The sequence below is a fragment of the Rhinichthys klamathensis genome, unplaced genomic scaffold (genome assembly GCF_029890125.1).
Source record: "Rhinichthys klamathensis goyatoka isolate OS25496 unplaced genomic scaffold, OSU_Roscu_1.1 h1tg000094l_1, whole genome shotgun sequence".
Taxonomy (NCBI): domain Eukaryota; kingdom Metazoa; phylum Chordata; class Actinopteri; order Cypriniformes; family Leuciscidae; genus Rhinichthys; species Rhinichthys klamathensis.
Genome location: NW_026606633.1, coordinates 1,289,371 through 1,302,550, shown reverse-complemented (window position 1 = coordinate 1,302,550; position 13,180 = coordinate 1,289,371). Strand labels below are relative to the sequence as shown.

The 13,180-nt window shown below is 36.9% G+C and overlaps 1 protein-coding gene across 1 annotated transcript in view; it reads right to left on the bottom strand.

Moving 5' to 3' along the window:
* fcho1 (FCH and mu domain containing endocytic adaptor 1) overlaps positions 1–13,180 on the bottom strand; it is a 53,523-nt gene that overhangs the window by 10,985 nt on the left and 29,358 nt on the right. Inside the window, exons 6-19 of the mRNA XM_056252348.1 lie at positions 12,224–12,376; positions 11,582–11,686; positions 10,183–10,281; positions 9,918–10,014; positions 9,432–9,549; positions 9,211–9,235; positions 6,658–6,855; positions 5,863–5,887; positions 5,712–5,768; positions 4,809–4,860; positions 3,938–4,056; positions 2,641–3,603; positions 1,244–1,350; positions 19–133 (exon numbers count right to left, since the gene is read on the bottom strand). Coding sequence (XP_056108323.1) covers positions 19–133; positions 1,244–1,350; positions 2,641–3,603; positions 3,938–4,056; positions 4,809–4,860; positions 5,712–5,768; positions 5,863–5,887; positions 6,658–6,855; positions 9,211–9,235; positions 9,432–9,549; positions 9,918–10,014; positions 10,183–10,281; positions 11,582–11,686; positions 12,224–12,376 — 2,233 coding nt within the window. The remainder of the gene's footprint in view (positions 1–18; positions 134–1,243; positions 1,351–2,640; positions 3,604–3,937; positions 4,057–4,808; positions 4,861–5,711; positions 5,769–5,862; positions 5,888–6,657; positions 6,856–9,210; positions 9,236–9,431; positions 9,550–9,917; positions 10,015–10,182; positions 10,282–11,581; positions 11,687–12,223; positions 12,377–13,180) is intronic.

The window sequence follows — 13,180 nt, the reverse complement described above, 5'->3', positions numbered from 1 at the left end:
GAGTGTGCCTCGGGTCACCTCGGGCTGGGCTGGGGACGCGGTTCTGCATCCCCCATTCACTGGGGCTGGAGGAGGATGAGGAGGTGAGGGGAGGACTGGGCTCAGGCAGCGGAGACGAGCACAAAGACCTAGACTGAGACACACCACAGAAAACAAATCTTATTTTATAATTATTATTATTATTTATACAATATATACTTTTTAAATAATTTAAACATTTAAAATATTTTATCATTTTTATTTTGTTATATATTTTTTTATAATTATACATGCCACTTTTATGAACTCATATTAAAGGGTTAGTTCACCCAAAAATTGTAATTCTGTCATCATTTACAAACCTTCATGTTGTTCCAAAGACTTCTGTTCATCTTCAGAACACAAATACAGATATTTTATTGAAATCTGAGAAATTTCTGTCTCTCCACTGACCGCTACGCAACTGACACTTTGACGCTTCCAAAAGTTCATGAAGAGATTGTAAAACTAATCCAAATGAATTTTGTGGTTTAGTTAAAATTTTCTGAAGAGACACGATCGCTTTATATGATGAACAGATTAAACTTGGGCTTTTATTCACATATAAACATTCATCAACTCACACATCAGATATGGTAAACGGAAGCTCAAGCATGTTCGCTTGACGTGCAAGAACCAATGAGGTTCATTCTCGTGTATATATATATATATATATATATTTTTTTTTTTTAATCCATTTTTCACACCACAGGACTTAAGTGAACAGATTTAAAAAAAGCTAAATAAATAAGCATACAAATTATTCAAAATAGTGAAAAAAAGACAAAGACCAGACTAAAGATATACAGTTTCCATTACACATAAATTTTAAACAAAAATATCGATGTTGAAAAAAGTTTATGTCCATGTTATCTGTCAACTCCCCATTTATTTTCTCCTTTCTACTGTGTGTGGATTGAAAACAAGTGTTTTGGGGCTGAACAAATTACCAGAGGCTTGTTTCTATGTCCTGTAATATTATTTGTTACCTCCCAGTATAAAGCAATTAAAAGCTTGAAGTGGAATCTCAGTAGTGGTGTTAATTAAGAGCTAAAGTCAAGGGAGCAATTTGAAGAACCACATGAGAGAAACCACATCTCATAAAACAAGAGAAAAACGAAAGAGGCTGCAGCAGAGCCCTATTAAGGGTTTTGTTATATGGTTTAAAAAAAGCTTAAGTGTGCTGGTTGGATAGATGGTGTAATGAGGTCTGTGGAACATTTACCCGCTCACAGCCACTGAGTCTGCCTGAGGAGCGCTTGGACCGAACCGACCGAGGGGGAGCCAATGCCAGACGTTCAGTGCTGTCCTGCCTGAAACCATGCTGGGAGACTGAACGAGAGAGTGAGAGAAAAGAGGGGGGGGAATAGAAATCCTGTCATTATTTACTCACCCTCATGTCATTCTGATCCCACATGACTTTATTCCATGGAACTTTGGTTTTGGAATTTTGAATAACACCCTGCCACATATTTCAATCTCAAAAGTGGTCCATACGACTTGTGTGCTATATTCCAAGTCTTCTTAAAACCATACGAAAGCTTTGTTCCCGGAACATACAGAAAATTCACTGAAAATCTTGTCATATGCCTAGTTCATGAGATGTATTGTAGGAATGTTTGATTCATGAATGAGTGTTTTTCTGAGACTGAAACAAATTATTTAACCGCTCAGGGGTGCGTTTCCCGAAAGCATCGTTAGCCAACTATGGTCGCAAGTTCCGTCGTTACCAATAGAGTTCAATGGAAATTGCGATCATAGTTGGATAACAATGCTTTCGGGAAACGCACTCCTGAATGATTCTTTCATTAATCGGATTCTCAAATTCTTCATGTGTCTTGAGCACCAAATCAGCATAGAATGATTTCTGAAGGATCATGTGACACTGAAGACTGGAGTAATGATGCTGAAAATTCAGCTTTGCCATCTCTGGAATAAACAACATTATTTCACAACATTTCTGTGTTTCTGTATTTTTGTTTAAATAAATGCAGCCTTTGTGTGCATAAGAAACTTAAAAAATCTTAGCCAACCCCAAACTTTTGACATAAGCGTAAATTAAACTTTTTGTTATTATTAAATTGTATTATACAACAGATCCAAAAAAAAGACACCTTTGAGACACTTACTGTAAGTGACTGAATATTATAGCATTAGATATAAAATATTTTGTTATAAAATATGAAATTAAGTGGCATCTGCAATCAAATGCTGCAGAACTAACTTCACATTGCTTAGATATTTTGCAATTATCTATGTGTTCTCGCAGAGTAACCACAGGTGTAGTTCATCATATTAACTATGAATGTGTTTCCCCAATGTCTGACAACCAGAAAGGGTTTTTGTCTCTATTTTGAGCAATACATATGTTTTATAATTTTAAACCTAAAAAACTTATTTTTGAGAAATGTTTTGCTTGAAAAGTGTGAATGTTTTACCTGAAAAGTGTGCTTGTGCTGCATTTCTTTAAAATAAATGCCACTTTTTAAATGAGGGTTAATTGTTTATACACTTTTTGGGGCCATTGCATATTGCCATTATATCATCCACTTTGCTCTCTAAATATCAGTATCAGAATCAGCCATTAAAACACCTTATCAGACATTCACTAATCTGTAATACCTGGTTGTGTGTTAATATCCAGGAAGTTCTGGTCCTTGTCTGTAGAGAAGCAAAGGTCCTCCTGCGGCCCAGAATGCCGTGTGAGCGGCGGTCCGTTCCTGCGAGGCTCGTCGTTAAATGATCTCTGTTTTCTGGTCGACTCTTGCGTGACAGTGTTATTCGTAGTGGCCTCACTGAAGGGGTTATGCACCGAGTTCCAATGCACCAGCTCTTTCTTCGGCTGAGAATTGGGGGCTGAGTTAGGACTGGGTGTCGGCCTATTACTACCAGCTCTGCTTTGTGCAGCTACCTGCGCCGCCAGCGCCGATTGGTGCGTTGGACTCCCTATCATAGTAATAGCGAAAGGATCATCCGGAGACTCTGGAGGCGGGACGCTACGATCTCTTTTCCTGTCTCGCTCTTTGCTGGAGGAGGATAGGGGAGGGAGGGTTTTAGTGTCATTCAGAGAGACGGAAAAGGGATCGGTGCGGGTTTCCACAGCCCTGCTATCCCTGGTGGGCCGAGGGGGAGGCGGGACCCAGGCATCAGGTGGAGGCAGGTTGTCCTTGGGGGCGGAGCGTTCAAACGCAGCCAGGAAGGGGTCTTCAGGAGGGATGTGTTTACAGCTCCACACACAGGGCTCCAGTTCTGAAGACGCCAGGCTGTGGGAGAAGGCCGGGAAGCTGAAGGTGGTGGGCTCGACGTTGGGTGGGGCACGTGGAGAACGTAGATTGGAAGGCCAGGCATTGGTGGGGTCGTCCTGCGGGAGAGGAGACCGACCGGGCGAGGGGTCACGGAATGCGGCCAGGAAGGGGTCAGAGGATCGGCTCAGGTTTACGGAGTCTTTAGATTGAGTTTGAGTAGATGGCCAGGCTGCCCAACCATTGGGTTCAGGGGATACTCCAAGGGGCTGATGGGAAGGCGAATCCAGTCCAGAATCCTCCACATTCTCAGGAGAGGATGAATCCGAAGAGAATGCGGCATCTGTCAAACATGGAGAAAAGTCTATTACTGATCAGAAAGGAAATTTCTTAACAGATAGGATAAGGAGAAGATTGACTGCAGAAACATAATTCCCATTCCACTTTTGTCCATAATTGAATAATTGATGCTTTAATGCCTACATGAGCAGTTCTGCTAAAGCGAGTCAATTAATTCTTAGAATATGGTAACGCATACTTTGGCACACATTAGGCTAGTTTTAAGCTTTTAATTCTCCGTTAGTTTAAAACGCTGTAAGAGAATAGATCGTCCAGTCGATTCTCATCTATCACAAGTAATGAGGCCGGGGGTGGTGTGTGTGCTGCTGGAGATTTACATTTAGATGCAGCAAAGGCGTTCTGGAGCTGCTCTCTGCCAGTAAAGCTGTGGGATTTAAAGGCCGACTCCAGAGGAGGTCCAAACAGAGCGTCCGGACCAGATGCTGTGGAACTCAACCTGAAGAGATGAGAGGGGAAAAAAGAATCTTTAAATGAATGAATGAAATAATATCAATATAAAAAGTTTGGGAAATTAGTATTTTTATTGAGAAAGAATGCATTCAATTGTTCAAATGTGACAGTATAGACTTGATGTTACAAAAGATTTCCATCTCAAATAAATGCTGTTTCTTTGAACTTTTTATTAATCTAAGAATCCTGAAAAAAAGTTATCACTGTTTCCACAAATACATTAAGCAGAACAAAAGTTTTTTAATAATGTATGGAGTAATGTTGCCGAAATTTCAACTTTGGCATCACAGAAATAAATTACATTAATTAAAATATATTCCAATTGAAAAACAAATAGAAATTTGCCAATATTACTGTTTTTACTGTACAAATAAATTTACTGCCAAATAAAATGCAGTCTTGGTGAGCATATGAATCTTCTTTCACAAATGTACCAACCCCAACATTTGTAACGGTGTATATAATCAAAATAATATAAAAAATCTTTACAATATATCTATATTTATATAATCTAAATAAATCAATTTAATCAATTCAATTTAACATTTCTTTTTATTTATTTAATAAACTGGCTTTTCGTTCAGGTTGTCCTCTTCTTGCTCAACCAATGGTATGAGTTTGGGGCACACTACCATTCAACATTAAATGCCACAAAAATGACATCTTTCACCATTAAATCTGCATTTTTTGCATATTAAAGCATTCAGTAATTATGCTGTATGGGAAATCTCTCTGTACCTGCTGTGATCTGGGCTGGACGTGGATCTACGCAGACCCTCCTGTTCTCCCTCTGTACAACAACAAAACATTACTTTACTGCACAATATAACAGTATAATAATAAAATAAAAAAGTTAAGTAAGGGGTCATGTAGAAGATGCTTTTATCCAAAGTGACTTACAGTACACATATTATAGGGAGTCTCCCTGGAAAAATATTAGGTTAAGTGCTTTTCTCAAGGTTAAATTGTGATTGTTTATGGATCATCCCTTTAAGGTTCAACGTTTTAGTAACCAGCCTAGATCTTTAACCATTACACCACACCACACCCATAAAACGTAATGTACAGCACATAACAGTACAGTACAATTTACTGAGAAAAAATATAACAAATTTTAATCATAAAGTTATTCAAACCACGTGCTATCAAAATAGTACCATTCCTCTACATGACTAATCTCTGCAAATAAGTTTGAGTAATAGCCAGCCTGGGAGGAAGACGGCCTTAAACCTTTTTCTTTAAACCACACACCAAATTGTTTCCTGCTATTATTGTCAAAACCCACGACACAAAAATAGAGCTTATTCTGAGGCAGTAATTACAGCAATTCAGCTGACCAGAGATCAGTCGGTCAATATAAGACAATAATGGCAGTGTTGTTATGATGCATGACGCTGACACCAAGGTCAGCTGGATTGCAGATTGCTGTGATTAAGGTGTCAGATTGAGCTGTTTGTGAGATAACGACATCTATTAATGTAGACACAGCAAGTGGGACATGTCTGTGTCATTGTGGCCATTTGAGATGGCTGGCTGAAATCACAGGAACAGTCACAAAACATTGCATGAGCAATGAAAAATTAATGATCATAACTCTGGCTGTAAGAGCACAGAAGTTGACGTCTGAGAAGTGTGACCGACCTCTCTGGGGAACACTTTCCCCCTCTCCTTCAGATCGACCTGCTGAACTGGAGTTCCCTGTAACGGAGGAAGAGGACACGTGAGAAAAATCCACACTAACATACATACACAATATTGTCTGAGATATACAGAGCAATAAAAGTGAACTTACTTGAGAGCTGCTTCTTTACTGACACCTACAGGATGGGATGAATGAAAGTGTCATTACTACTATTTAGTCAATGTTTTGCTCCATATTTTTCAAATACATCTTAAAAATGAGTGTGAATATCATCAAGATGCACAATTTTTTTGCTGTCTCATTTATTTTCCTAAACAAATAATATGACATCATTTTGCTTTAACGTGTGTTTATGTGTAGGTTTTCTGAAAACATCTATATAGAAAAACGACACTAGACATAAATCACTCTGAATATTTTTCAAAGATTTGATTCTACTAAAACTCACAACCGTAGGCAAATACAGTGACTGATTGTCTCAAAGAGCTAATTTTAGATCCTTTTGTAGACATGACTTTGTTTACCGGAAAACTAGTAAAATCTAGTGCACCCTGACTAACAGAAGTTGCATAAAGCCAGCCAATCAGGTTAAAGCGGTTTAGTTTGCCATTTTTTTGTTAAAAAATACATCATATGTTTTGTGAGCGTATTTGTCACCTATGATTAAGTTATTGAGAATCTAAAAACGAACATACAGATAGATAGATAAATAGATTTATCGCATCTAACAAAAAGTTTGTAAATACACACACACACACACACACACACACACACACACACACACACACACACACACACACACACACACACACACACACACACACACACACACACACACACACACACACACACACACACACACAGGTTTAAGTATAATGACTCTCTATAAAATGTATCATCAGTCTCATTTCAGCTATCAAAGATTAAATAGCCCCCATCTCTTACCACTCTGTTAGGAGGCAGGGTCAACGCCCCCACTGTGGCCTTCAGCTCCAGTTCATTGGCTGCTGAGTTGCTACGGTTACTGCTGGCAACCGGTCGGATCTGGATGTGAAATTTTTTGGGTTCTTCATCATCGAAATCCGAGTCACTGGAGTAAAAATTTCCCTCCTTCTCCTCAGCAGAACAACGTAGAGAGCAATGCTGTTAAGGAGCAAATCCAGACACCATACAGGATACACATGTACTCACACACAGGTACAAAGAAGGACAAGAAAACACACACGGACACAAATAGACATGAGTGCAAGTACACAAACACAGCTGTTCTGAATAAATAAACTGCACAAATGACCATCCTATTTAGGGACACTACTGAGTTTCATATCCTTAAACACCCCTCACAATGAACTTAACTTCTCTTCTCGGGAATCTAAGAGTAACACCAGACCCTCATTAGAGGATGTTTGGAGAGAGAAATTGGGCATTAGAAGGTAAATTCATCCATTTCACATCCTGACAATAACCTCCTTTCTCTCTGTGTGTGATACTTTTGATGGTGTTTAAAGAGAGAAGGTCAGAAAAAAGCAAATAAATCGCTCTCCTCTCTCTATTTTAGACACTTTATTTTTTTTGAGTGAAAAGAAGTTTTGCCAAAATTATTTGTTGTAGTGCTGAGGATACTTCCCAATCTTCAAACATCTACAACAGGGTCCAAAAGTCTGAAGCCATATTGAAAATTAGGGATTCAAAATATTATAAATGTTATGACATAAAATTAATGAAAAATATTTAAGATTCTGCACTTTTTATAGATCATTAAAAAGTAAACAAGTGCCGTACAAGATGCTCTTTTGATAATTTTTTCAATCATTGTCATGTTTTACCACTTGTAAATTTAACGCAGCTTGAGTGATTCTTAATTTAGAGCAAAAGAGGAACAAACTGAATACGAAGACATTTTTTTTAAAATTCAAGTCAATTTCTTCATGTCAAACGGCTGATAGTATAAATGTACTAAATTGAATTGAAGCATTTTTACTAGTGGTCTCAAACTTATGGACTCCACTGTATGTAAACACGCATACACACTTCTGCACACACACACACACACTGTACACTGTACACTCTCACTGCATCCATGCCTGATGGTTTATTCTGAAGGATATCATTTTGGTTGACGTCTGCACGTATGACAAAGCCCTCGTCGTCCACTTCGAGGGGTGAGTTCTACACACAAGCACAAACAGACAGCACAAGCTCACAATAAGAAACAACATTTAAAGGCACAGGACATCAGCTGACAGATTGATGAATCTATCTGAAAGCACTAATGTTTTAAGAGTCTGACTAAAGCTGAAGTTTTACATAACATCCCGTAACAAGTGTGTGTTTATGTAGGATCTCTGGCAGTCAGTGGGCTATCAGACATTCATTAAACACCCTCAGTATTGACAAGGTTAAATATAGCTTAATGAGGTAACCAGACCATGCCAGACACGTCACTCTCTCATACACACTGAGGTCTGTGTAGAAAAAAGAGTCTTCAGATTTCCAAACACACATGTGAACTTACATTCAAACAGTGGACAGTATGTCTGTGTGTGTTTGTGGAGAAGGGTTTATTTGTACTTAGTAGTTAGCTAAATCTGACAAAATCAATCATACAGCATAATGATGTATAGTAAGTCAGATTCACCAACAAATGTCTCTTGTGAGCAGTTTCTTTTTAGTGCATAAAACATATACATCATAAGCAGTGTAATTTCATTCACTACCAAATTATTCTCATAAGCCAGTTCTCCTAATGAATGATTCAAAAAGACTCAGAAGGTTAGGAGTTATGGGTTTGAATCAGTCTGACCTATCCTTCACTGAATGCATCATTGCAACAGTATATTTAATCAACATCTGACTCACTCACTGAATTGCAAGTTATTATTACTTACAGTGATGGCCATCTCAAAATGAAGTAGTTGAAATACATGTAATTGAAGATTGGGAATGAAGTATATTTAAATAATATATATATATATATATATATATATATATATATATATATATATATATATATATATATATATATATATATATATATATCAGTCTTTGAGAGGTCCTCACTAATACAACATCTATGGTCTGTGTAGGCATGTTAATAAACTAACAACTGTTTGAGCTGAGACCTTTTCAGATGCTCTAAGAAGAGTTGCAGAAGTTTAACCAAGAACAGCTGATAATACATGACTAGTAACCTGAACCTGTTCTGTGAGTGTAAAATCAATAGTGTGTGTGTGTGTGTGTGTGTGTGTGTGTGTGTGTGTGTGTGTGTGTGTGTGTGTGTGTGTGTGTGTGTGTGTGTGTGTGTGTGTGTGTGTGTGTGTACACAGGTTTGGCTATAGTTGTGATGGTCAAATGTCCTCACTTATATAGTGAAATATTAAGACAGCATTTTTCTGGTCCTTTATGGCCTATTTATAAGTTAAAAGGACTTATAAATAGGCCATAAACATTCAAATATTGTGAAACAAACGTGTGTGTGTGTGTGTTATGAGAACTCACAAGAGCATCTGCCACAGCTGAATCCCTAGAGGACAAAAGAGGTATGAAAAGTTATTCGTTATTCAGTATATAACAATCTAGAAGAATTGGTCACTGAAAAACTAATTTTGATTAACCACTGTTGTGAATTATTGTGGGTGTTACTCTGAAAGTCTATGGTGGTTACAGCCTTGATCTATAACATTTAAATGTATTGTAATTCATTTGAATGCATGACTCACGTTGAATCGGGTTCCTTGTCTCTCTTTCCTAAGCCGGGGATCCTGAAGGCTTTAGCCCGACTCTTTTTACTGTTCTCAGATACCAGGGACGACAGATACTCCTCAAACCCTACTGGACCTTATCCACACACATACAACACAGTATTTAACTAAAGTTTGGAGCACAGCATTACATTTTGAAAGTCACTATATGGCAAAATCTAAAATTTGCAGAAGAATGATTTTCAATGCATTATTATCCAGTAAAACAGAAATGCAATCTAAAAGTAAATCAATCAAATGTGCTGAATAATCTATTAGACATTTCTAATTTCTTCTGGGGCGAGTTTATACACATAAATTCAGCCTGGTCGTGGAGCATACTGCACTATGTGCTGAAAATCCATTTTCATCTTTGGCCCAGCCTTTATCTATGTCTGAGAAACCAAAAAGTTTATCTGGAATGATAGATGTATCCGAAAAGTGTTTTATACGTCTGTGACTCACCGGGTCTCTCCTTTCCCGTTCCCTTCTGCTCTGTAAACTTCTGAATGAGGTTCTCAATACCAATGTTCTCCACGTTTTGCTTGAATTCCTCATGGACCTAAAGGTGATAGAACAAGATTTCATCAAGCACAGCTAATCGAGACCATGCTGACTAGAACAACTCTGAGCCTCAGAGCCTATTCGTCTGAACAGTTTTCAGCACAAAATCAGAAATCAAACAGAATATAGGAGTAGGTAAAATCTCAGGAGTAAATGCGAGCCATACCTGCCCAACCTGTACATGTGTGTCTTCAATGGAGTGTGAATACGCTTTGATCAGTAGTTTCATCTGCCGTAAATGAGCTTCCTCAATGTCCTGAAATTTCTGCAGATGTGTAAGGACAAATGTAAAGTCGGTCAGATTTTTAAAACGTTTTTTTTTCTCTCTAATGAAATAACTGTTTTCTACTTAAATATACTTTAAAATGTAATGTATTCCTGAGCCAGTCTTCAGTGTCACATGATCTTTCATAAATCATTCTGATATGCTGATTTGGAGATTTCTTATTATTATCAATATTGAAAATGGTTCTTAATCATTTTTGTGGAAACCATGAAACATTTTTATCAGGATTGGATGAATAGAAAGCACAAAATAACAGAATTTGTGAATTACAAAAGTTTGAAAACAATGTAAAAAAATCTTTCTTGTTTGATCAATTTAATTTTTCCTAGCTGAATAAAAGTATCAATTTCTTAAAAAAAAAAAAGTTGTATTAACCCCAAACAGTAGTATTGTGAATCTTCACATTATAGCATGGCCTCAATTTCCTTACTGCTTTAAAGCGGTTAACAAAACAATCTAACAACACTATGTCATTATGTTTCTTAATGAAAGTTAAGTTATAAAACATAAATATATTTTATAAAACAATTATAACCTTCACTGCCTACTTTTTGTCATTACCGTCATATATTAATTATATAAATCTTCTCAAGGTCTTGCTTCAATATTTGATTTTTTTTGTGGAAATGTTTAGATGTCCAATTATTAGTAAGATTTCCTATTAGTAAGTAGGAACAACAGAAATCAAAACCAGGGCTACACCACTGAATACACGTATGTTATGCAAATATATTTTCTGTCTGACAATAATGACAATTCAACAGATGGAGAAGAAAAGCAAATTATTAGGATGCACAAGTATATTTGCAACCTTTATTTGGGATCTCAGTAGATCAGGACCTTACAGTTGAACTTTTGCTTGGGTTTAAACAGAGCATTTAACAGTGGTCAGCCTCTATAATTTTAAGATTATTGTTGATGCCCTAATTAAGGGGATACCATCACTCCAGTGCTCTCAGAGTGAGGTCAGGACGTCTCTTGCATTTTACAGATTCATCCTTCGCTCTCAAATGATTCATGCATGCAGGTCAACACCAGGCAGAAATAGACTGTAGGCATGTAATCATTTTGTCAAACAGACTGCTTTAATGGCCCTCGTAGTCATGGTAACTTCACATGGCTTTATTGAGCTCATTGAAATTGCTCCGAAGGTCTTGATTATGAGAACTTGCGAGCTAACCTAGCTTATTATCTGCTTTAAAGAAGTTTTACATATGCGACTAATGCGCTCAGCAGGGATAAAAAAAAAAAAAAAAAAATCAACTGTCAAATCACCAACCTGTGCTGATTCACTCATTTTCTGTTCAAAGTCTCCTCCAGCACGGTTAAACTTCTCTATAGACCCTGTAAACGACTCAGCTGCCTTCTTCGATTTCAGCTCAGCCTGAGAAAAGACAAAGAGGCAGATGAAAAAAATATATTAGCAAAGCTAGAAATTAAGCCTTCACTTCAAGATGATGCAAGAAGGCTACCAGCTTAAAGGATTACTTCAACCAAAAAATGAAAAAGCTGCAGTCAAGTCATTTCAAACTTTAACTCATAGACTTTCGTTCTTCAGTGGAACACACGAATCATGAAGAATTGTGCAGCTGCTCGCTTTGTTTCATGCTTTTAAACTTCAATTCAAAGTTTAATCTGCCAAAAGTAGTAATGGCAGCTTCGTTAACAAATTGTGTTTTTTGAATCAGACCTTTTCAATGTATCAGTTGACATGGTTCACAGAACTGCTTCATAAATCAAAATGACGCGGTTCTCAAGTCCAACAAATCTGTGAATAACTTAAATTTGAGCTTTTTGTAACACTAAACTATCATATGACCTGGAATGTAGCACACATGTCGTAATGACCACTTTTATGGTGCTTTTGTGTACTTTGTGAGGTCAGTAATGTTCATTTTTGGACTCTCTCAAACACAAGCACCTTTTCCAGCTCTTTTTGAGGCACTCCCTCTTTGCGTAGTCTCTCCAGCTCTACACACTTGCTGTGGTAGCCTTCTCTGGCCTTCTGCAGGTGGGCATTCTGCACCTGAAGAGACTGCACTGACTCCAGAGTACCAATCACTTCCTCTTTCGTCTACATAAGACACAACATAGTTAAATATAGGGTACAATGGGGCTAAAGGCACACCATGTGCTTTTGACTTCTCCCATAGTGTATGATTGCAAAAGAAAAAGAAAATTGGATTTAACATTGATGGAGCAACAGATTTTGTGTGAAAATAAATCATAAAAATGGTTTATTTTGTTTAAAAATCTTATAAACATATGAGGTGGTAAGGTGGGGCATGGGGCAAAAGGCACACATTATTTATCCAAATACATTAGCAAAAAAAGTTAATACTTGTTCAAAACAACCACTTTAGCAAAGTATGTACTATTTTCTGTTTATTTTGATAAATAAAATAATTCATTTTTGTTCAATAAATATACTGTAATTACAATTTGTTAATAGAAAAATATATTTAATAAATACAGAAACAAAATTATTTAAAAAAGGAAATATTCTGAAAGCATTTAAGGAGATTCCATAATAATTAAATATAGATTTACAGTGGTAACAATAAATTATATTTTATTATATGATATGATTGATATCATATTTATAAATATGATGGTTTCATTATAAAAATGGTTGACACACCCAACTTACCATCTGAATCTAACCATGTCATGGCAACAATTGGAAAAGTCAGCTGGCTGTTTATTATCATTTTAATTATTGTGCCTTTCGGTGCCTTTTACCCTACCCCCAAATACCATACTTTTACATATTCTTCCGTTATTGAAAAACTGTTGCTTTAATTAGCTTGAACAAAATTGAAAATCATTAAGAAGACCTTTTAAATCATTTTAGCGATTCTCGTTTGCTACTTAAATC